This window comes from Theobroma umbraticum, unplaced genomic scaffold (genome assembly GCF_002168275.2).
Source record: "Theobroma umbraticum cultivar Fairchild unplaced genomic scaffold, ASM216827v3 scaffold_30.0, whole genome shotgun sequence".
Lineage (NCBI taxonomy): Eukaryota > Viridiplantae > Streptophyta > Magnoliopsida > Malvales > Malvaceae > Theobroma > Theobroma umbraticum.
Window position 1 is genome coordinate 1081730 of NW_018397254.1, and position 23706 is coordinate 1105435.

At 36.8% G+C, this 23706-nt stretch overlaps 4 protein-coding genes and 1 non-coding gene across 6 annotated transcripts; all 5 read right to left on the reverse strand.

Moving 5' to 3' along the window:
* Nucleotides 1-43: 43 nt before the first annotated feature.
* Nucleotides 44-115, reverse strand: TRNAQ-CUG (transfer RNA glutamine (anticodon CUG)). Its single transcript has one exon. It is a non-coding gene; the product is annotated as a tRNA-Gln (tRNA).
* Nucleotides 116-439: 324 nt separating this feature from the next.
* On the reverse strand, nucleotides 440-4062 carry LOC110414322 (F-box protein SKIP8-like). Its single transcript, XM_021425448.2, has 3 exons — nucleotides 2916-4062; nucleotides 1894-2090; nucleotides 440-843 (listed from the first exon to the last, which is right to left on the reverse strand). Exons 1-3 carry the CDS (start codon nucleotides 3384-3386, stop codon nucleotides 585-587), a joined length of 927 nt encoding a protein of 308 aa, XP_021281123.1. The 5' UTR covers nucleotides 3387-4062; the 3' UTR covers nucleotides 440-584.
* Nucleotides 4063-4199: 137 nt separating this feature from the next.
* LOC110414309 (Galactose-binding protein) lies at nucleotides 4200-8012 on the reverse strand. 2 transcript variants are annotated; one of them, XM_021425438.1, is made up of 4 exons: nucleotides 7586-8012; nucleotides 5644-6911; nucleotides 5430-5515; nucleotides 4200-4655 (listed from the first exon to the last, which is right to left on the reverse strand). In XM_021425438.1, the coding sequence occupies exons 1-4, from the start codon at nucleotides 7812-7814 to the stop codon at nucleotides 4421-4423; spliced, it is 1818 nt and encodes a 605-aa protein (XP_021281113.1). In that variant the 5' UTR covers nucleotides 7815-8012; the 3' UTR covers nucleotides 4200-4420. The 2 variants fall into 2 exon arrangements, with proteins under 2 accessions (XP_021281113.1, XP_021281103.1); XM_021425428.1 differs by having other exon boundaries at nucleotides 5644-6989.
* Nucleotides 8013-8170: 158 nt separating this feature from the next.
* FTSHI1 (FtsH extracellular protease family) lies at nucleotides 8171-14392 on the reverse strand. The gene is made up of 15 exons (XM_021439982.2): nucleotides 13534-14392; nucleotides 13355-13439; nucleotides 12435-12869; nucleotides 12290-12343; nucleotides 12136-12201; nucleotides 11842-11937; nucleotides 11634-11762; nucleotides 11280-11332; nucleotides 10581-10776; nucleotides 10118-10232; nucleotides 9696-9970; nucleotides 9398-9481; nucleotides 9199-9311; nucleotides 8857-9106; nucleotides 8171-8623 (listed from the first exon to the last, which is right to left on the reverse strand). The coding sequence occupies exons 1-15, from the start codon at nucleotides 14238-14240 to the stop codon at nucleotides 8435-8437; spliced, it is 2847 nt and encodes a 948-aa protein (XP_021295657.1). The 5' UTR covers nucleotides 14241-14392; the 3' UTR covers nucleotides 8171-8434.
* Nucleotides 14393-14781: 389 nt separating this feature from the next.
* On the reverse strand, nucleotides 14782-23190 carry LOC110412512 (RING/U-box protein). Its single transcript, XM_021423058.1, has 15 exons — nucleotides 23085-23190; nucleotides 22715-22810; nucleotides 22410-22495; nucleotides 21904-21994; nucleotides 21654-21703; nucleotides 21140-21209; nucleotides 20471-20580; nucleotides 20172-20237; nucleotides 19168-19739; nucleotides 18953-19042; nucleotides 18702-18777; nucleotides 16974-18261; nucleotides 16787-16861; nucleotides 15512-16639; nucleotides 14782-15334 (listed from the first exon to the last, which is right to left on the reverse strand). The coding sequence occupies exons 2-15, from the start codon at nucleotides 22781-22783 to the stop codon at nucleotides 15110-15112; spliced, it is 3996 nt and encodes a 1331-aa protein (XP_021278733.1). The 5' UTR covers nucleotides 22784-22810; nucleotides 23085-23190; the 3' UTR covers nucleotides 14782-15109.
* Nucleotides 23191-23706: the final 516 nt, after the last annotated feature.

Sequence of the window (23706 nt, forward strand, 5' to 3'; positions counted from 1 at the left end):
AAGGCGCAGGGGAATGACTAAAATAAAAATATAAAAAAGAGAAAGGTTCCACCGAGATTTGAACTCGGGTTACTGGATTCAGAGTCCAATGTCCTGACCACTAGACCATGGAACCTATAGTGATAGCTTTGGAAACTTTACCAAATCTTAGTTAAGAAGATAGGTTTATGAGTTTATTCAGCACCCAGCGCTACCAGTGATAATTAAATTTAAGTCACTGACTCCAATACCATATCCCATTAGTTTTACCCCTCAAGCCACTTTTGGATCCAGCACGTCATGCAACTTCTGTGAATCCACTTCAATTCACACATGTATACATCCGTGTGAAGAATTGTTGATATATATACATCCAAAATTATGATAATTAGGAAGCAAAGAAATAATACAAAAGACTGAATCGTAAAAGGGCACCTATTTACCACAAAATACCCAAAAATGAGGTGGCAAAGCCGGAAAAGAAGTATCTTTGAAAGAAATTCCAGAGAAATTTCAAGCAACTTGCTTTTGCTAACAAACACTAGTACTATGTTTCGAAGCTAGTACTAAAAATTATCAATTTGTATTTAACTCTTCATCTTCTGTTATCCATGAACAATCTGTTGTTCCACGTCCCCATCCGCGAGCATCACTGAGCTGTGATGATGCACTAGGTACCACCGTCCATTATGGAACTCAAAGACGTTAGTCATGTTAAATGCCCCATTATCCATGTCCACATAGGTTTTCATGGTAACCCAGGCCATGTCTGTCAGTACCCGGGCTCGAACATCTATAACCTGAAAATCAACCCCCTGCTCCCAATTAAAAGCAAGCTGCCAACTTTGTATTACAGCATTATACCTGCAGGGGAAAAGAACAATGACTCAGCATTAATACAATATAGAAAACAAACAAGTGATGTATAGACCAAACCCTAATCAAGCCGAATGGTTAGATGATGGTTATTACTAACATGCTAATTAGCTAATCTCAACCTACTCCCGAAAACATCAAGAAGGTCAAGATTTTGATTAGGGTAGGTTGAGAATTGAATATTTTTCATCAGAAAACCTCCTAATCTCATGCTGGACAAGCTTCTAACAAAAAGGATAACCTAAAAGAAAAAGGAAGTTACTGCTCAAAATATCTTGAAATAAATCTTTTTTATTCAAGCTTTTCGTCCTCCATCATGATAGGTAATACATCCTTCATTTCTACAACTTGACTTTACATGTTAGGAAATACAAACATAATTCAGTTTTTACAAATTACAATGTCTTTCTTTTTTTTCAATAAACTCTATTTGTATGTAGTTGCTTCTAAAACACCTATCCCAAAGTAACATCTCTTGTTCGCACACCTCATGGTTGAATTGCACTAATATGTTATGACAAAAGCACTGCTATTGCGAGGAAATCACTATGTGCTAACAGGGAAATACTTGCAAAAGCATTCCAATGTTGGAACCAACAAAGGAATCAGCCATTTAAAATGTGATCATATAAACAACTTATAATCATCTTCCAACTGAAAGCTCTTCTCTATCTTCAAATATTCCTGGAATCATCACATAATTTTCTAGAAACATCTTAAATAGAAAGCATGAAAAGAGCAGGCCCTCATTCGACCCACATTTGATCATCTGTGCTGTGTTACATCTATATATAGGCAGGTAAGCATGCACATGCAACTTAACCCAGCCTTAATGTGGAAAAAATCTACAGCAAGATGTTCAATCAACAATAAGAGAATTGGAATGGCACCACAAACATTATAAGGCCTAAAATCCGAATTCCAGAGCGGAAGCCTAATAAAAAAATCATAATAATTACAGAAATTATAACCTTTCATCATCATAAGAACAAGAAGAAGTAAACAGCCTTTACCGATAGAGGAATAAAAGCATCATACCCTGAAAAGAGTTCTCCAGACGCATGAACACACTTTACATAATCCGCATTCAGCCAAAAACGACTCATTGCTGGAAGTGACCTATCTCTGATGATGCTAAAGAATTCTGCATTAACATTCATTATGGCTCTTGTAGCTGCATAATATGCCTTCCACCCATTAACTGGTGTTACACTATCTTGCTCCAAAGTAAAATCCTAAAAATCAAAAGTTTAAGGCAGAAAATTTATGCATAGAGCCCACCAAGAAAGATATCAACAATCAACTCATAAGGAAAACATGGGAACACACACGGCTAAACAACAAGGTCATCGAAAAAAATTGCAATCACCCGCTTACATATAAGAATGGGCCCAAAGGTTGAAAAATGTGATCGCATATTTCATAAAGCCTATGAGTGATAAACAAATTCACACCACAAGGAAACAAAATAGAAGATACAACATTCATGTAAACTGCCGAAAGTCATGAATCTCTTCCTTTACAGGAGTGAGATAAGAAGACAAAAGCCCTTTTCCCACCATAAAGTCAACACCCTCATTTTCGACCATTATAACAGTTGGTCAAGTGACAAAACTTACAGTGAAAATTAAACAAAAAAAAAATCCATGAAGGAAAGTGGTAGCAAACATCAAAACAGGTACATCTCTTCGTTCAAGATAAACAAACCATGGCCTGATTCTGTGTGTTTAGGTTCTATGCTCTCGATAAACTAGAAACTAAAAATAAATGAAAGAAAGGATTCCTTCAGTTTTCACACTTTCATTGGAAACGCCATAAAACAAATACAGCCAAAGGAAGTCCAGGAGATGATTTTTCGTCTTTGAAAAAAAAAGTTGGACTTTTCCGAGAGTAATTTTATCTTGATAATTAGTTTCTTGAACAATTTTACTACTTACTTAAGTGCATTTCCCTTGATCGCAAACTCTACAAAAATTAAACATAGAATCCGCGGAAACCAAAATTTCAAGCAAAACAGCAATATATATATCAAAGGCAACAAAAATTGGAAAATTGAGTACCTTGTGATAAAGCGCTTTCCATGCATTATCATCATTGGCAGCCTTTCTCATCAGCGAATTAGTCATAGAAAGCCTGCAAAGGCTCGGATAATCCAAGTAACTGAGCGCGTGCGTCGTAATCTCCGGCACCAACTGCTCCATCATCGACGCCCCGCTCTGTCTCTCCGCCGCTACCTTGGAAACATCCGCCGTCACCATACCCTCCTGCGCCGGACCAGCACTACCGCCGTTCAGGAACGCCCCGGAATGGGAAGTTCCGTTGCAGGAGCAAGAACAGTTGCAGGGGGACGAGGATGTGGCTTCTTCAGGCTCCTTTTTACCGGTCGACGTGGCGGGACCGAGGGCGTTGGATTTGTGGGGCCTCTTGAAGAATGATCGGACGGCGAGGAGGGAAAGGAGAGTGATGATTGTGGCTATGATCAACTGCTGATGGGATTGGAGAGCGATGGAGAGGCAATAGGCAATCTCCATTCATAAGACATTAAAGCTTCGCAGTACATGAAATAAAACCCTAGAAATCTCCACTGGTTCCGAAAAGGAAAATCAAATAGGATGGAGAAAATTCTTTTTGGTTTTTCCTTAATTCGGAGATTTTACTTATAGTTTTTCCCCTTTTTTTTGATTTTTTTTTTAAAAAAAAAGGAATAAAAGTTATGCCAAAATTCAATTTTGTCGCAGAAGAGAGGGCGAAGAGTCGTACCCGAGTCGGAGGAGAAACTCAAACCAGAAAATAAATCATGATAGAGGGATACTTTTGTAATTCCACTAGAATTTTCATACACGGCGTCGTATCGCCGCATCTTTCCGTTGCAACTACTTATTGCTCCTTTTCAAACGTTTATTTGGTAAATACTAATATATTTATTTAGACATTATAAATTTATAAGATAAAAAAAAAAGGGGGTTAGCATTTAATATATTTAATTAAAAACCTTCTTTCATGTTCGAGTTCCATACTTTTTTTCACTTCAGATTTAATATCAGATGATTATTTTATTAATGATTACCATTTTTATTTTGCAGTTAAATGGCTAAAATTGAGATATGAAAGATTGAAGTATGGACCATATGGTTCACTTTCCTTTAGTGCAGTTAGGTCTAGACCTATAGTATTCATATTCCCTCTCCTTGTGGGGCACATTGCTCTATGTTATCTACTCTTTTTCATTCTTCCTCCTTTCCAATTCATTTAGGGGCAAATAAGAACCTGATCAAAACCAAAGTTTTTCCACAAATGGGTGCCAATCCTAAGATTTTCCAGGCAATCATTTTCCATTTTCCATCTCAAACGTTCAACTCTGGAAAATAATCTGTCTATTCAATATGACATTGCTGGTTTCAAGATGAACTTATGAACAAGAAGTCATTAGCAGAGACAAAAAAACAGAGCCAGATTCTCTCACATAGCTATACTTACAGTGAGGTTTAAACTAAATGCTAGTTAAAGAAGAAACAAAAAAGAACCTGATTTTCTACACCCTAGAGAAAAAGAAGGGGGTGGGGGGCTAGCTAGAGAGCAAGGTAATGAATATTGTCATACTGCTGCTTACAAGAATTAAAACCCAACCTCTGCTCGTCCGGCATACCTTATCGGGCTGATTGGCTCCTAAAATTGTTGCAACTCTGGTTGAAACTAACTTGAGAATAGCAATGCAAGCAAAGAAAAGACTTACAGCTAATACAGCAAGTTCTTTACTCTCCAAACTTGCTTGATCACGTACAATCTTTTCAACATCTAATCTGTTGAGGTGGGGAGAAAAAGCAAAAGGAAAGGGAAGAATGTCAGAAAAGAAAGTGGCATGCAAAATTTATATAGAAAGGGGCCTGAAATACCTATTTGCACCCAAATGCCAGAATCTATTCTAAAGAATGCAAATGCAAAACAGGGAATTTCTCAGCTCTTGAATGTAAATGAACCTACATTTGTACGAAATGAAGCCTTCATGCATTTCAAACTTTGAATTAATATCAGCATATATGAATAACTGAATCAGGTTAGCATTTCTTTGAAAAGAACCAAAAATTTAGTACATATATTTGGCAGTGACATTCACTTCTAGCCTCCTATACATGTTAATATAGATAAAATTCATAATGCAAAATTTTAACAAAAGCAGAATGACTGAACATAATCTACAGCTGGAGGCTGAAGTAGTCAGATTAAGGCTTCGTTCAAGTGAGATTTAGCTGAGTTGTCCATCATGGCAACCTTACATTAGTGGTATATTACTTTTTGCAGTCTGAGCTAAAAGGTAAAAACTTATAATCACATATGGCACATGGGACTCAACATATCCATCATGTTAGTTACTCTGATTATAAGCGGAAGCAACAGATCAAATAAATAGGAAATATCTAATCTTATGTTGAAAGTTCCAAAAAGACTAAAGAAAGATACAAGATAAACCAAGGATAACTTTAATAAATAACAAATGGAAAAAGTTGTGGGAAACTACTGAAAATAAAATGAAAAGGCACACAAAAACTTTGATTGTTACGAAAGATATTTCTAACCTTAACATGCGGTTTTCTCTGAACAATGTATCTACACTAGAAGAGACAGCTGCTTTCCATAATTCGAGCTCCGCAAATCCTCTTTCCTGTATGGGTGAAAAAGATGTCAAATACTCAAGTGGTTATGTAGCTCTTTTCTCCATTAAAAAGATGATGCTGGTGATGATGATAATAAAGAAGAAGAAGAAAGAAATTAAACAGAATGGTACAGTACCGTCATCTCTTTCCAATGCTTAATTTCTTTTATTTCTGTTCTGCTTTTCTCCAAAAGCAGAGAAAATCTTGATAACTCCTTATTGATCTCTGGTAAAACATCTCCTTCTCTTCGGTTCAATTCTTTGATATACTCTTCTAAAACAGATAAATTCAAATCAAGAGACCTAACCTTCTGCATCAAGATCTTCAGAACAGTGTCACCGGGTATTCGGCCAACCGGAAGCTGTTTAATGTCAGTTAAAGGATCAGGAACCCTGCTAGTTGTCACAGGATTCTTTGTCACAGTTTCATTGAGCTTTTGCACATCCTCAGCATTTTCTATGCCTAACAGAGCAGTCTGGGCCCCATTTTGAGCCTCATCATTTTTTTTGCCATCAAAGGAACGGACATCTGGTTTTGCGGAAGGCCCTGTTGAATTAGAGTCTGCCAATTTTGTGAGAACATGTTGATCAGATGGCTCAAACAGATCTTCAAGCATCCGCTCAATTGCATCAACACCATACACCTCCACAGCACTCAGTGTGCAGTAAAACTCTGATCCATAATGACTGAGTAGATTCAGTTTCAAATACCTCAGCCATTTTGGTTCTGACAGCTTAAAGGTTTGAATTTGCTTTACATTAGCAGCAACAAACTTCCCTAATGGGGACCATATTTCAGTGGGATAATTCAAACTACCAGACAACTTGAATTCCTTGAAGTTTGAAGAATAGTGTTCAAAATTAGCAATTTTGACTGCATCAACCAAAGTCTCATCTGCCAGCTCAATCACAACAAACTTTCCTTCTGCAGAACAAGGATTTCTTAGATACTTATCATGATCCTTTCCCAATATGTTGTTCGCTCCTTTTGCTTCCTTGTTATGCGCAACCACTTTTGCGCCTTTCATTGCAGAGGCATAATTGTACTCTGAACCATCAGTTTCAAGACGATGAGTGATATTAATTAGTTTGCCTGGAGGATCCTCACTTCTTGCTTGCCTTGTTATGTTCCGGAACTCATCAAGATTGAGATAAGCGGAAGGACTTTTAGCATTAGGTTGTTCCATTTTTTTACTTCTATTCTGGCCCTGTTGTTCATGTACATCACAGAGGAAAGACATGTGACCCAAATCTCTTAGAATCACTTCTTCAAGCCTATTTGTTTCGCGGAGGGAATACTCATACTTCACAAACTGCTCATAAGCAGCGGACCTGTTGTAGTGCACTGACTTATTAAGCTCTAGCAGCATTCCATCTGAACAATTATCACCTCTATTTGCAACACCTGAATATGCATCATCACAAAGCTTATCATTGCAAACAATAGAAGAAGACGAGATTTGGTTCTCAGGATGTGGATTTCCTGAAGGAGATACACTTAAGTCAATGCATCATTAACCAACTAAAGAGTAATACTCAAGTAGATAATGCTCTTTTCATTGTTTATTCTGGACACAAGATTTCTATTTCAAGGAAAAAAAAAAAAGAGGATGCAAATAACCCGTATGCTAGCTCACTAAAGAGAAAGCTAAACATTGCAGAAGCATAAATTAGCGGTCCTAAGAATATATGAAAATATTATGGGGTGTTATATAAAAATATGCATAAAGTTATGCTATGGGAATAAAAAATTTCACAATCTTTGGGGCCCAAGAATCTAACTTAGCTCCATTCTGTCCCAATATGCCACCGGTAAAAGGGATTCAGCAAAAATACACATTGCAAGCTACAATTTTAAACTTTTTTTGATGCTTCTATGTAACAGGAGAAATGTCTTTCTAGTTCCAATTAATGCTTTCTTTTTTGGATAAATGTCCTAATCCTGTACAATTACTTGGCTAAATAACAAAACCAAATCTTGAATATTAATCTAAGGACGAAGGGTTCGCTGGAAATAAACCATAAAAAAATGGGGTAGGAAAGGGGGGAAAAAGAAAAGAAAGAAAAGAAATGTTTTACCTCCGTTTTCATGGCTGAGACCAAGTCTAGAGTAGAACAAGAAAACAAGGCACCAAAGAGAGATGATAACAGACAAGGAAACTTCATAGAAACTCCTTCCATTATTGGAGGAGATGTTGCTGCTGTCTTTGTTGTCTCCGTTGGTCTTGGTTTCCTCGCCTCTGCTGTTGTTGCAGTTGCTTCGACATGTCACGTACACGATGGAAGGCCCATTCCGAGGTTTCTTCATGTCTCATCCGTACAAGGAAAGGGTTGTCTCTGAGAGAGAGAGAAACAAAGAATTTTCCTTTTGTTTTTCCTCAAAATCTGGAGAAACAGTTGGCTTTTGGCTTCTTGTGGGGAGAGACGAGAGAGAGAGAGAGAGAGAGTGAAATAAAGAGGAGCAAAAGTAGAAAACGAGAGCTTTAAAGAAGGCGTTCCTTTTCTGTTTGTGGGTTATTCCGGTCCATGAATCCAAGTCTTGCGGATACTATTTTTATACCATCTAAACCCCGCTTACCATGCATTATTAATTAAATTTTTATAAATTTAATTTTACGTAAAATAATAAAGAAATAAATAAAATAAAATAAAATAATATTTATCTCTTCAAATTATCATTTCCATAAATAATGGATAATTGCCGTTGTTAAAGATATGCAGTGTACAAGATGGCTTATCTGTATTCAAAATTGAAATAACCAGCAAATATACACCCAAAAAATTACAATTGCACGAATGGCTATGCTTTCCGTGCAAAAAGCTTTGTTGTAGCCTGTGTTACAAGCCGCCAGCCTGCGATAGCAAAGAAACAGGACTATGGAAACAGAGAAGCCTATGTGGACGTCGACAATGCATTGTCCACCATGATCAAAGTGTTTCTGATGTTGATTGACTAAGTAGCACACGGTCTAAGTCACGTTCTTGTTCCTGTTTGATGGAAGGAAGACTGCCTGGGTTTGCCTCTCCCAAAAGAAGACCCAATGGTGTTTGAGGTGGATACTTATTTAAAATGAAGTCGATTTCCTCCCCACTGATCTCCTTTTGATTGAGAAGCACCTGCAAAAACAGAGCGCCATCTGTTTTTGGTCACAGTTGCACAGAAAAACCTGAGCTAAAAAGATGGAACAAAATGGAAGTTTTCCTTTTCATGGGGCTAAAGGGAAGAGGTACACTCGTTTCTTAATGATAATGAAGTCTCAATGTACAAAACTTTTTTGACTTGGGATACTAGCTCATTCATTTCAATTAAACATAATATGAGTAGCAGATGAGACTGCAAATCAGATTACCTTCACTGCTTTGAGCAAAGCTGCATGGTGCCTCCTAAGAAGAGAAACTGTCCTTCCATACATATCACGTAGTAGTTCCTCACTCCTCTGTGCAATTTCATCATCCAAATTGAAGTTGACAGGGGGCTCAATCAGGTCATAGTCATCGTAAAGAGATCCTTCAAAGTCTAGACGTGGACCCACAAATTTAACTTTTTTCCTCCATGGTGGTGGTTCTCCATGTATGACCATTGGATTCTCCAAGTTCCATCTGATGGAAGATACATAAAAGACCTGATATTAACCCCATTTCCCACAAGGGAGAAAGATTAAAAGCATGGGCCAGTTTTTACAGCAACTAACATTGTTAAAATTTTGCGAGCTAGCCAAGATGCATCTGCAAGGTAGTTAAGTGATGCCCTTGAGGTGTCCCGCCCATAAATGACCTCTTCTGCAGCTCTCCCTCCAAGAAAAACCTTCACATAAACAGCAACACATTAAGAATGTTGGTGAAATTCAGACGAGAGCCAATATAATCAAACTACCAACTTGAAATCCACACCTGAAGGCGATGCAACAGCTGTGGTCGGCGCTCAAACATGTATGATTCATCATCAAGCCGATGAAACACAACTTGTGATAGTGTCTGCACAAATTACTTGACGCAGTTTACTGTCAATAATCACTTGAAACATCGCCACACATTTGGCAATGGAAGTCCCTTTAATGATGTCCTTTTCTTTTGGGCAACTTTAGGTGAGTTTATAAGCATGCATGATGGCCAAGCATCTAAAATAACTTTCTCAAAGAACAGAAGTGTAAAAGAAAGAAGATGGTAGAAATAAGGAAACAAGTAGCACCTGACCACGAGGAACAATTGAGATGCGATCACAACATTCAACTTCTGCATTTTCATATCGCCTAAGCAGATGAGAAGTCATTGCAACGCCTAATTCAGTTGTTGCTCTACGACACTGTCCCTGATGACCCAACTCAATACCAACACGCTTAGGTCCCACAGTTAGTCGATCTACTGCATCATCCATATCTGATTGAAGAATTGAGTCATGCCTTTTCCTGACAGCCACAAGAGCAGCCTCTTGGACTAATTGAGCCAACTTTGCCCCAGTCCATCCTATTAACAAAATACATTACTTCAGTTATCAAAACAGAAAATCAACCAGTCAAAGCAATCTTGTTTCCATCCATCCTATTAAGAGAAATACATGACTTCAGTTATCAAGATAGAAAACTAAGAAAAATCCTTAAGTTGAATGCATACCAGGCAAGTTATTTGCATAGGAGGACAAATCAACAGATTCTGACATCTTCACTTTGCTTGCATGAACTTTCAGAATTTGCAATCGGCCCTTAGCATTTGGAGGACGAATTCTTATCTACAGAAACTCAACACAGGCAAAAATTTGAACAATTGGTGCATATTTTGCTGAGCCAACAAATTCAGAAAATAAAGCAACAAAAGAATCTTCCCGGTAAACTTCAAGTATAATGTATCCAACCAACAAAAGAGTGCATAGCAGAGATGCAAAGGAGAGGAGAAACATATGATTATAAGGGAGGATACCACACATTGAAAAACACATACTTGAGCAACAAAAGTCACACTACAAGAAGGCCTTAATAACAGATGCAAGAAATGCTTAGGGTTTTCCTTCATTTTCTTTCTCTATCGGACTCAGATGTCTTAACTAATTACATTTTCTAATCCAGTGATGGAAGTAAACCTTACGATCAAAACGACCAGGTCGAAGAAGAGCAGGATCTAGCAAATCCCTACGATTTGTAGCAGCTAAAAAGATAACACCTTTCCCAGTATCAAACCCATCAAGCTCTATTAGTAGCTGATTCAATGTAGTTTCCCTCTCCTGAGTGGCTGCATTATACAGGTGGTCGGTTGATTCCTTGAAAATCCCTTGACGCCTGATCAGATAGAAAGAAACATAAAATGACTCAAAATTATTCATATATGTTCTACAAGAAAGATATTCATGTCCATCAACTTTGTCTATGGTCAATTGGTTATCTACCTACTCATAATTGCTTATTGATCCTGAAAAAGACACCAAGTCTGGCATATTCTCAGTGTCTTATAAAATACATACAAGCAAACCCATGATATTTCCAATTCCAACCACTTGATTCCAACTAATATTTGCAAAGCTTATATTTCATTTGCCTTCACAGAGTACACAAACCACAAATGTTAACTGTCTATCTGTAGCTAAATTATTAATGGACAGGTATTTGACCAACTAAACAACTTTAATAAGTACTAAAACACAAAGTCAGTAAGACCAGTTCTAAAGATGTCAAATTTTAGGACCTGATGGGAGCCTTAAGCAATTCTAAGGAGATGTCGGCAAATGGTGTGATGTCAAGAAGTTCTGTTCACATAAAGAGGGAGTCACAATAAGAATACATACCTAGTTGCTAAAGCATCAATTTCATCAATGAATATAACTGATGGTTTGTTTACCTGCAAAGAAAAATGATGAATTTCTCAACAAATGACACAAAGCAAATAACGCCACCACACATGTGTAAATGAAAGGAATTCTGCACTTATAAAGCAAAAATGCAGTACTAATATGGTGAGCTTCTTTCGTTGGTGCCCCAAAAGTCTGCAAGATTTATCTGTTTTCTCAATTATTATAGAGATGTCCAACAATTTTCTTCAAGATAAAGTGTCAAAACCTGGAATCTAGGTTATGTGGACGCCACCATGACCAAAAGCTACTTGTTTCAATAGAAATCAAATAAACTTATAGAATTATCACCTTGGCTCTCTTAAATAGATCCCTGATACGAGCAGAACCAACACCAACTAAAACTTCTACAAATTCTGAGCCCGCCATTTGGTAGAACGGAACACCTGCTTCACCAGCTATAGCCTTGGCAACTAAGGTCTGGAAAAGTATGAGATACTTCAGACAGGAAAGGAATATGTGCAGGCAAAATTTGCAAAGCTCTCAATGAAAAACCAACCTTGCCACATCCTGGGGGACCCTCTAGAAGAACCCCATGAGGAGGTTTAATTCCCATCTTATCAAATAGATCTGGATTCTTCAAATATCTCACCAACTAATCAAAGAAGTAAGAAATTAACAAGGCACAAATAATTATAACAGCAGACTCTCATCCAAAAATATAGATAAATATATAAATACATATATATAACATAGATAGTGAGAAATGGCCAAAAAATAGAAGCAAATTTGCACAACTCAAACAGGAAAGCAAGTATAAGCAATTCAATTTTCAAAATGGAAGAAAAGATACCTCTTGAAGTTCCTCAACTGCTTCATCTATGCCTGCCACATCACTAAACTTAACTCCAGTTGAACCCTGAAAGAATAGACTTTCAAAATAGCTTTAGAACTGCAATACAAAATCTGGAAATATAAAGTTAAATGAGTAATATATAGAAACTAACATCAACACGAGCTTCTGCTTTAGATCGAGAAAAATCAATGCCTTGCCATAGATCCTGCCATTTTATAAACAGTATTATTTCAAAAGTCTTTGCAATAAATAAACCATGTTCAACGATAAAATTTGCAGAGTCAAGCAATGTTTACCCATTTCCTGAAGTTCTTAGGTCTTCTTGAAAGTGTGAAACGGACAAGAAGAACCATGGTTAAAAGGACAACTGTGATTGGCTTTAGCATCTCAAGGCTAGCAGAAACACCACCAAAAGTGTAAAATTCATAAAACTTCGAGAAAATCCCCCCATCACTGAACACATCAACAAGATTATCCCAAACCCTCTCTACTATACTGATGATGACACCTAGAAAAAGTTTAACAAATGGTTTCGCTATGGGCCATACAACATATACACATGTTACAAAGACAAAACTGGTGACAGCAAATACAGCGGCTGCTAGGAACCCTCCAACAATGACTGCTGCTGCAGCCATTACAGCAGTCACCATTCCAAGCTCTACCATCATTCTGCTGGATATAGAAGATGCCACTGGATGAGGATACTCTGGTACTTTTCCCACCCAAGACTGCATCACAAGTTTAAGTGGAAAAGGAGATTAACAAAGGGACCAAAAAGATACAGATCACCCAAACCCAAGTACCAAACATGCTTCAATGTCTATGTCATGCACAATGATCTGCATTATGCAAACTGTTTTTCTACAAAATACCAAGGAAAGATATAACATTAATATTAAATCAAAGATAACATCATTCAACATACTCAAATTGCATAAGATTTAACTAATCAGTGCACCTTATAACTGGAACTATGGTCATGCTAAGTATATGTAAACTTCATCATCTTCAGTTCAATTAAAATTCTTAGCTCAATGCTTTTATCTATAACGATCAGAAACAGCAAAAGCCTATATACATCACAACAAAGGTACATGCATCCATGGTTTTCAAAATATAGCATCCTTACAGCCATACTTAATCTATAAAATACTCATAGGTAGCAATTCCATGTATTACTAGAAAACTAAAGAGGAGATAAATGATTGATCACCTTCATATGCCTCTCAATTTCATATCTTTTTCCAGTGTACTCGCTTAAAAGAGCTTGAGCTTCAATCTCATCTAACCTCATTGCCCTACAAAGATGACACAAACCACACAGAGATAGTGTCTAAAAACTGCAAAGAAAGGCAACTTACAAAAAAATTCATGAGCAATATTAATATTCACCATTTAGTCCTTTGCAAGCTCTTGTCACCAGGAATATCCTTCAAATCCACAACAAAGCCTCTATACCCACCTACATAAGAAACACCAGAAACCTCCTTGGAAGTCAACAATTTAACCTTATCGCTCTTCATAGCTTTCCTAAAATCCTCCAAACTCATTTTGGGTAATTCCTCCAAGTTCTTCTCGAATTCCTCCTCCTCTGATAACTCTTCCCCGAAAATCTGCTCGGGCACATAAAGCTTCCCTTTATACTGCCTCAAAATATCGCTCAAGTACACACTGTCATTTTCACTACTCATTTCAGTCTCTCTTTCACTCTCATTGCTCTCATTTTTCAATTTCGCTTTGGAATTCAATTTTTTCTTCAAAATTTCAATCAAACTCAGATTGATACCTTTACTTAAATCCTCTTTTTCCTTCAAGGTGTAAATCTTGTTGCCAACTAGGTACCTGGGTTCTACCTGGCTGGGGTTTTGCTTCAAAACCCTGGTCACAAAATCATCCCCTTTAGGCTTGGTAGTTTCACCGGGCTGTGAGGATTGTAATTCGCATAGAACCGTGAACGATCGGTGAAGAAATGAAGTTCTTGATTGGAATTTTCGGGTCAAATTCAAGGGATTTATACGTCTAGGGATTGATTTGATAGGATTAGCGTAGGGTTTTGGAAAATGAACCCTAGCCGAGATGAGAGTGTCAATGCTCGTCATCTCTTTTCAGCAAACTCGGAGAGAGCTATAGGGTTTAAAATTGGGGCATTGAAATAAAGCAACACTCGCCATAAATTTCTTCACCCAAATTTGCAGAACAGGGTTTATCCGACTAGGGTTTTTGATAAATTTAAACGAGGAAGATAGGGGAATACGGTGGTTACTTTCCCGGTTTGAGCTTATCCAGATCCGAGATCCGAAAGAGCAAACGAATTTGATCAGGAGTGACCCGCCTGCAATGAGCTCAGCCCATCCCATTTTTGTCAAAATAAAAGCTCGGCCCACCTTGCTTTCCTTTTTATTGTTTCTTTTTGTATATTTCCATGCCAGTAATATTCTTTATAAAAAATCGTTAGTCAGTATTTATTTTTAAAAAAATTATAATTAATACATGTTCTAATCTTAAATTTAAAAAAATATTAATTTTCTTAAAAAAATAATATTTTTAAATATCCAAAAGTGCACAACTCTAAAACAAGCCATCAACAAAATAAATAAGCGGGAGTAGGATTGTTAATACGCTTCTGAGTTGGCTTAAGGAAGAAACAAACGCCATGCACGCCTTGATAATGTGCGCATAGCGCATGTCACCGTCTTTGACATTAAAAATCTCAACAAGAAATTTACATTCTCTCCACGAATCCTGATGGCCAAACATAAATTGCTCCGCATAAAACTCGAAAGCCTATGAGGGAAAATATACAAACCGTCTTATATGTCACATGTGCCACCTTTCTATCAGATTGTATTCCTCAACCATCCACAATTTACTGACAAAAACACAAAGGGAAGATGAGGGCGGCTCTAAAGAATTAAGAAATGAGCAATATCTCTCTTAAGGAATTAGATGAAAGTGGAGATATATGTCGTCATAGAAGATCGCCTTTTTCCTTTTGCTGGGCTGCCTCGACGTATTGCTCAGCGAGTTTCTTTACCTTCTCACCTTCCTTGATTAAGAAATTAGCATTCTTGGAGTTTAAGTGGTATTTCATAACCTTATCAGTGGTTTTTGCCACAGCCCACCTATATTGTTCAGTTGTTATCACACCACTCTTACAGAGTGGCCTGATATGTTCTTTGATGTAGGCCTCCACCTGTTAAGCATTAGTAATATGATCAGCAGAATGGACTGTCTGCAACAAAAAACAAGCCCTAATATCCAGAAGGTTTCCATGGTCCAACTCAGTTTAATGAAATTGATGCTATAGTTACCAAGAATTCAATATCACATGCATAGTGGGGGAAAAACAGAAAGATGCATCATGTAGTACCTTCTTGGATACAGGATTAGCACCATCAGACTGCTTGTCAGTTTCGGCGTAGGAATTCTTATCTTTCTTTTTAACATTTTCACTTGTTCCAATTTGCTCAGCAGAACTTTCTCCACCAGACGAGCCATGACCAAGAGTGTCAATAACTTTATGTCCTTCCTTGCTCTGAGATCCAGGTTCAGAAGCACTTATTATATGGTGCAACATATGTTTTTCATTATCTTCAGTAGCTCTGTTCTCTGCTGGAGCTTCTGCATCAACCACCTCATATATTTTTTGGGATGCTTCCGAAAATTTATTGATTAGTGGCTCTTTGTCTGGACCATATAATTCTTCACATTCTGCAATTGAAAGCTCTTCACCTTCCTCATCAGGTAAGGAATCCAGAACAGCACACGACTTGTCAGTCCTATCATCCACAGTTGAGCATTTGATAACTGCATCAGTGTTATTCTTTAGCAAACAGGAAGAATCATTGGGTACCACAAAATTCCCCAACTGCTCATGACCCTCTGAATCTGCAACATTATTTGATTTTGACATCTCCATGTTAAGAGTGGAGAAAACTACTTTCATTTTTGACACACCTTCTTCAGGTTGTAGCTTAGGAGCCTTTTCAGCACTAACCCCAATATAATCTTCATCTTCTAGATCATACTCAAAATCACCATAAATATCTGCCTCCAAATGAGAATCCATTTCAAATACATTATCAGGCTCCTCTTCTCTGACCTTTGCTGAGGAATCATCTACCTCACTGGGGACCTCAGTTTTATGATGTGGACTACTTGGAGGGGAATCAGACAAAAGGCCTGCATTTCTAAGTGCTTCCACAACCATCGGGTCTGTTGAACATTCATCAGTACCTTGGTGTTGCCTATCAATAGAGATTTCTGAAGGGGATGAAGTATCTGATTCTTTGGCTCTAACACACTTACTGTCATCTGACCGATGCAATAACTCCTGGGAACACAAGTTCAAATATACTACTTTGCTGTTTGACCTATCAGCAACCTCTCTCTCTATATTAATTGCATCAGCAACAGCCAACTCTGTTTCTGCAGTTCTGCGAATGATCGGCAGATTTGCTTTTCTTAAGAAGTGTTCTGTCAGGCGGTAAAGCTGCGCCTGTACAGTAAATGGTTAATAATCATCCACCTCCATCTATGCTTCTATAATTTTCATATCCAAAGATTAAAAGAGCACTACTAAAAAAATGATAAGACTCAAGCATGGTTGTAACAAAGCAGAGATTGAATGCAAGGCAATATATACCTGCCTAACTGATACAGGGATTTTATTATGTCGACTGGGTGCCAATGTTGGCCTCATATCCACTGGTAGCTGAGCCTGCTTGCACCAATCAGAAGAGGAAAAATGAAAAATGAGAAACATTATCAACAAAGAGCTTCAAATAAAAAAAAACTTGTCCAGAGAAAATTGTTAAACAAAAATTACATACTAGCAAGGGATAGTTTCCTTTAAGCACTGCATTGTCCTCCTGTCTATCTTGTGTTCCATTTTTGCTCTCTGCTGCCTTTTTCCTCGCAAGCACTGCCAGGGCCAATTTCCTTTTATCAACCTTTACATCTTCAGACTTCACAACAACTTCCTTCTGTGATTTAACTTTAGAATTACTTGATGCAGGTGTAGAAGACCCTTCTGAACCTCTGCTAAAGTTGACTTTACTGGAAGTAGCAGTAACTTTTGAGTTCAAGATACTTGTCTTAGTTCCTTTAAGATCAGTCAACAGAACACCAACCTTTGATGAAACCTTGTTTGCTTCTGTAATTTTTACATTATGAATATCAGGAGATGGCACAGGAATTTTTTCCACTGAAATGTGTTCTTCCTTGCTCTGATCAGAACTACCCATGGTTTTAAGTGCTGACAAGGGCTTTATATTATCCTTCCGTGGGAAAACAGATGTATCTGCTAAATACAATCTGGAAAGAATAGGATTGGATGCCTGGCATTCAGATATTAATCCCCTTTCCGTGCCCTCTGGATTCTTTCTTAGGAGATCAAGAACTGACTTCAAAGTCTCAATCTTTTCAGGCTTTGAAGCTCTTGTGCAGCGATACTTCCAAAATTCAACTTCACAATCCCGGTCCCAAGCACGTCTCCGCCTTCCATTAGAATCTCCATAGATTTTCTTTGTTAGATTTTCACGTACTTTACCCTTCTGCAACAAGGATTTCTTCACCTTCACAGCCGAAGGTGATAATTTTTTTACAGTTTCAGTTTTTGGTCCTGATATAGCAGCTCTGAAAGCAGCAAGAAGTTTTGGATCAAAAAGGTTATCTCCAATTTCTTTAGAGGATTTATTCCGGACAGCCTCCCTAATTTCTTTTCTTAGTGTTTGCACAACAATGGACGACTCCTTATCCTCAGATGCTCTCCTCATGATTTTTTTTACTCTCAAGCCAGCCAAATTTTCTCCTTTTGAGGATTCATCAGCAGGATTTTGACACCCAAGGCCCTTGGATGAAGTTCTACTGCCCGTTCCCTGAACAATACTCATTATATTCGGAAGGGAATCTTCCTTTTCTGGATGATTTTTGACCTTGCCATCTTTGGAAACTGTTTTCAGGATGGGGAATTTTGGTGTATCATCCGATACAACTGCATTACCTTGGCTCTCTGGAGCTATTTGAACCAATTCCTCAACTCTGATTTTCTTTTCCACAGCTTCAGTCTCACTCTTACATTTGGTTTCTTCATGATCAGAACTTATAACAACATCACTCCTGATGCATATCAAGAATCAGGGAGGACAACAAGTCAAGAACTTTAAGCAAAAGAGTGAAGAATGGAAAATGTTAAAATAGGAAAATAAATTCAGAAAAGCATGAAACTTAACAAACAAATTAACAGCAAATTTTCCCCACACCCACCCACCACCCTTAAAGAAAGAAACAAGAATATAGAAAATAGAAGGACAAATGTGGTATAGGTAGAAAACAACATAAACAGAAGCTTTATTTGCCAAAAAAAAATATGTGTGTGTGTGTGTACCCTCCCACCACCCTTAAAGAAGGAAACAAGAATATAGAAAGTAGAAGGAAAAATGTGGTATAGGTAGAAAAAAACAAAATCAAAACAACATAAACAGAAGCATTATTTGCCAAAAAAAACATATGCGTGTGTGTGTGTGCGAAGACGATGGACATGCTGAATGAGAAGCAACCTGAAATCTGCAAGCTTCCTTTTTATACCAGTTATTGTGTCAGCATTTTCCTTGTTATCAGGTTCAGATTGCTCATCTGAAAGCAGACAAGAAGGCAGTATTACATTTTACTTATATGAATTGCCTTTTAAATAAAAAAAAAATTCTTACATGACGGCCTGTAAGGTACAAATTCACCTTTATACAGCTACCAGAACAAGAGGGAAATGCATCATGTAGGAAAAATGCTTCAAGATAACTTTCTTATTTACCTAGCGGCAAAAGTTCTTCCATGTGAATCTGATGCTCAAACTCTGCATTCACCTGGTCTTTGCTTCCACCGCTTTTCATATCATCATCAACTGTAAGCACAATGTTTAGAAACAGTGAAATGCGCATAAGATACAAAAGTTCAGTTATGTGCTGTAGTATCCCTTTGATATTTAATTTTAAAAGATAAAGACAGTTACAACATTTCTTCACTTACCAGACAGAAATGTGCCTAGTGATAAACCAAGATGAAGACCCATACTGGTTTCACTTTCAGATAATTGGTTCCTTGGGTAGGATTCATTCAGTGACTTCCCTAAAGAATTTCCAACACCATCTAAACTGCTTGGCTCTTTTATTGTTGCTGCAGCTTTACTTGTCTTCAATTCACCATGCACTGAAGAATTTGAAAGTGAAGTGGAGAATGCATTGCGTGATAAAGACAGCTCCAGCTCCTGCCCCTCCAAGGTAGGTTGAATAGTACTCTTATCACATGATGGTTTCTCTGTATTGAAGCAATTGCCATTGGAGTTAGAAAGCTCAATTTTCCGGTCATTGTTGACTTCAAGGGTCGATAAAAAGTTTTCACTTGGCTCTTCAGTCCACTGATTTCCTCCAACCATTGAGACAACAACAGCTGTCTCACCGGTATCTGCAAGAGAAACAGACAACTTCCCAGCGAAAGCAGTCTCTGTCACATATTCACTATTAGCAATCTCTGGACCATACTGGTTGTTTGTTTTCTGAGAAATCACATCAGATTCTTGGGGAGCTTGATTAGCTACACATCTAAAATAAAATTAAAACCACAATACAAATGTTAGAGAACAGTAAGAGGAAAAAAGACAACTAACAGTTTCTGGATGAACTAATAAAAATTGAAACTTATGTCAAAGAAAATACAGAGGTCACATTTCAGCATCCAACTTAAAAGAATTTTAAATTAAAATAGCACATGACTTCGAACTAGTTGAGAAATTTATTCCCCCAAAAAGATATTTCATCACTATCAACTGATTGGGATTGCTACTGGCTGGTTTAAGAAGTTGTTAAGTGCACTCAAACCTTAAATACACATATATCACATTATGACTTAACCTCTCACCAGGTTCCATGCATATTGGCCACATGCTACTCTAATTTAGCATATCTCCAGGACCATGATGAATTAAAGGACTGAAATACAACACAACCCACATTAACCACCCTCTCCAAATCTACCTTGGGCATAACCATGTGTCTTCTGATGTGCCTTCAGGATCAAAACCCACACAAAATGCATGATACCTGTCACCATTTCAAGTTGGGAAACAATCAAAGGATGACATTATTACAAATTAAATACAGAACCTACAACTAGAAGAAGATAAAACAAAGAACAAGCAAAACATATAATACATTAAAATAATAAAATGACAAAAAATGAGTGTACAAAACAATAAAAAGATAAAAGATGGAAAAAAGTTACAAGAGAAAGAACAATAAGAAAATTTGAAGTCTAATAAAAGATTCAAGTTTACCATATATCACAAGAGTCACATGCAATTGATGTATCAAGATTGGGATCTCCCTCACTAGTTGTAGATCGACTTCGAATTTTGCAGCCATCTCCATCCAAGCAGATAACTGCCTACAAAAGCCATCATGTGTAAGGGTTATACAGTGAATGTCATTCACTACAAATTCGTAGACAAGATGAAAATAAACAATGAAATGTTAAATAAAAGAAGTTCCATCTTCATTATTATGCAATTGAAATCAAAATACGTTCACAATTAAATCAGATTAATATTGCCGTCGCCATTAATATCTTCTAACTTATTATTATGCCAAGGATTCGTGTCATTTGACAAAAGCATATTAACAGCTGGTTCGTCCAAGTTGAAGCTATATTCAGTAATTACTAATCCATCCTTCATAAAGAACAACGGTCTTGAATGCCAGACCCTATTTATAGAAACAAAGCAAGCTCTTTATTGCTCCTGGACCAAGGTCACAATTATGCATTCATGCAGCATTAACCATAGATGAATCTAGAAACTGTAGATCTTAAAGACCAATGTCAATGCAGTAGCACGACTCTTCAACTGGACAATTCATATTTTCAATAATACAGGAAAGGTTATGAACTTTAGGAGCCCCATTTGTTTAATAGCAAGAAACCTTAATAGTATATGTAGGATAATTACATTTTCATCAATATAGTATGATGGGAAAGAAAGAGTGTTGCTCTTCCCTTCAATGGACCAATCATCATCTCTGCATAGATGAAAAGAAAAAGAGGTCAAAGTCAGAACATAGAGAACAATCTCTGCACCTCAATCAACATAATTTCTTCATAAAGGCAGATTCATTTTGAATGTATTTATTGTATCAACAGGATCATTTATTGAATCATTAAATTACAAAATTCTGTTACTCGAAATCCTGAATGTCAATACCATACATAAGTCCTGAGTATCCCATCACCATACTTAACCTATGATATCTAATCCAAGCTACAAGATTGCAATGATGCTGTTTCATGCTAAAGTTGAAAGATAAACTCATTGATTAATATATTAAAGGAATGCTAAACTCAGAACAAACCGTAGAGACCATTTGTAAGATATGAAGGTTTTAGAGTCAACAAAACTAAGAATAGTTTTTGTTTTGATGGACAAACAAAACTAAGACTTGGAAGAAAGTACTACGAAAAAGAACCTGGAAAATGACTCATCCTCAACCTTGTTGCTTCCAATGGTGTCATATACCTTCATAATCAAAATGGTAACTCAAATGCTTTAGTCACCATCTTGCACATACTTTTAAAAACAAATCCAAGGTAACTCTACGTTGAAGCAGCCAAAATATTATAAAGACGGCCCATTTAAAGAAAACTAACTTTTGTAAAATAATTTGCATAAAAATTTTGGAGACAAGTTCAATGCTTCAAGTATCTTGTATCACTCACTGGCACACAAGTGATCAATTGAAATTCACTCTGGCAAAGTGGGCAAAGGTTTGTGATTGTTGCCCAGTTGTCAATACATGCAAAACAAAACCTGAAATTCACCAGATGAACCCACGTCATCAAATTCAAATTTGTATTCAGTCGATGAAACAAAATTCATAGACATCCGAACACTAGTTGAAACTTCAAATGAATCAAAATAAAATGTTACATATAAAAAACCATCATACTAGAGAACAAAAACGAAATACCAATATAGCTTCTTAAGTTTTACTTGACTACTTTGAGAAAGAAGATTCGCGGAAGATTTGAGATAAACATAATTGTGATCAAGAATATCATCCACAAGTGCAGGAAAATAATCAAGGAAAACCGGATGCCTAACCACTCTTCTAGCGCCCTAAAGAAAAAGCGCTTTGCAGCTATCACAGTAACTAATTAAAGATGCTGCAGGGGGTAAAAATAAAGACAATGGAAATGACTAGAAACAATTTGCTCATAAATACCAGTGTTGACAGCAATCAAGGACCCCCCTGTCTATAATAATATCCATGCATATCCCACATCTTTCACCCTCGAAATTAGAAAGATCCTGCAAATTGGAAAAAAAAAACACATAATTCTAACTCAAACAGATATCTTAATCCACTGCAAGCATTTGAATTTTTTTCCACGCATGTTACACTATATTCTTCACCTTTCAAGCTACAAATTACAACATTAATAAGAGACCATTTCAAAAATAAATGATAAAGTAAAACAAAAGAACCAAATAAATCCTAAGTCCAAAAATAATACTCTAGAAGCTTACATTATTATTATCAAGAATTGGAATAGTATCCTCCTCCAAAATGCCACTTGCGACCAAATCCACGTCCATTTTTTTTTTATTTTCCAAATTACAAACCTGTACAAATTAAAATAAAATTCATAATAATAACAACAATCAGCTAATGAAACGTCAAAATCATCTAAAACTTGAATGCTCAAAGAAATAAGAATGCTTAGGATCATCTGGTTATATCTAGGGTTTTCAAAAGCTTAATTAAGTTGCTAAGCTCAGAGAATTGAAGATTTTTCACGAGGGTTTAGAAGGTCAATTCAGTTAATAATTTAAAAAATCGAGAAACAAAAAAGGGGGAAAATAGGAAAAGTAGGAGGATAATGAAAAGGTCAATTACCTTTATAAGTGAAAAGATTAGGAGGGACGGAAAGTAGAGACCGCCATTTTCTTTCTTGCGCGTCTGCCTCGATAGTGTGATGAGGATGAAGAAAGGGGCAGACAGGTAATTGCGAGTTCCGAAAGAGAAAAACGTTTTTGAACTTTCGAAGGTTAAAAACGTAATTTGAAATATGGGTGGGCCCGATGTTCTTTCCTGGCTTCTACAGCTCGGGCTGGCCTGGACTGAATTTTGGGCCTAAAGTGTAGCAGATAAAGCCCAAGATACTAGAACTCCCTTCTCCCTTGGGCCTTAACAATTGTTTCCCTCCCAAAACAAAAAAGAAAAATGAGAATGACATTTAAATTTAAATTCATATATAAAATTTAAAAAATTATTTTGCAACTAAATTAATAAATTATATTTTTTTATTTTTTTGAAATAATGGAAAATATTTAGAATGAACGTAACATGAAGAGACCATCCCGATATAGCAAAATTTCCCAAATTGAACACCCAATCTTTATAAAAAAATGGTGTGTTTTTTTCTTTTTTCATATAGGCTTTTTAAAAAATAAAAAACATATGGGATTTTAATAAATTTGGCATGTAGTCGATTATATATATATATATAGAGAGAGAG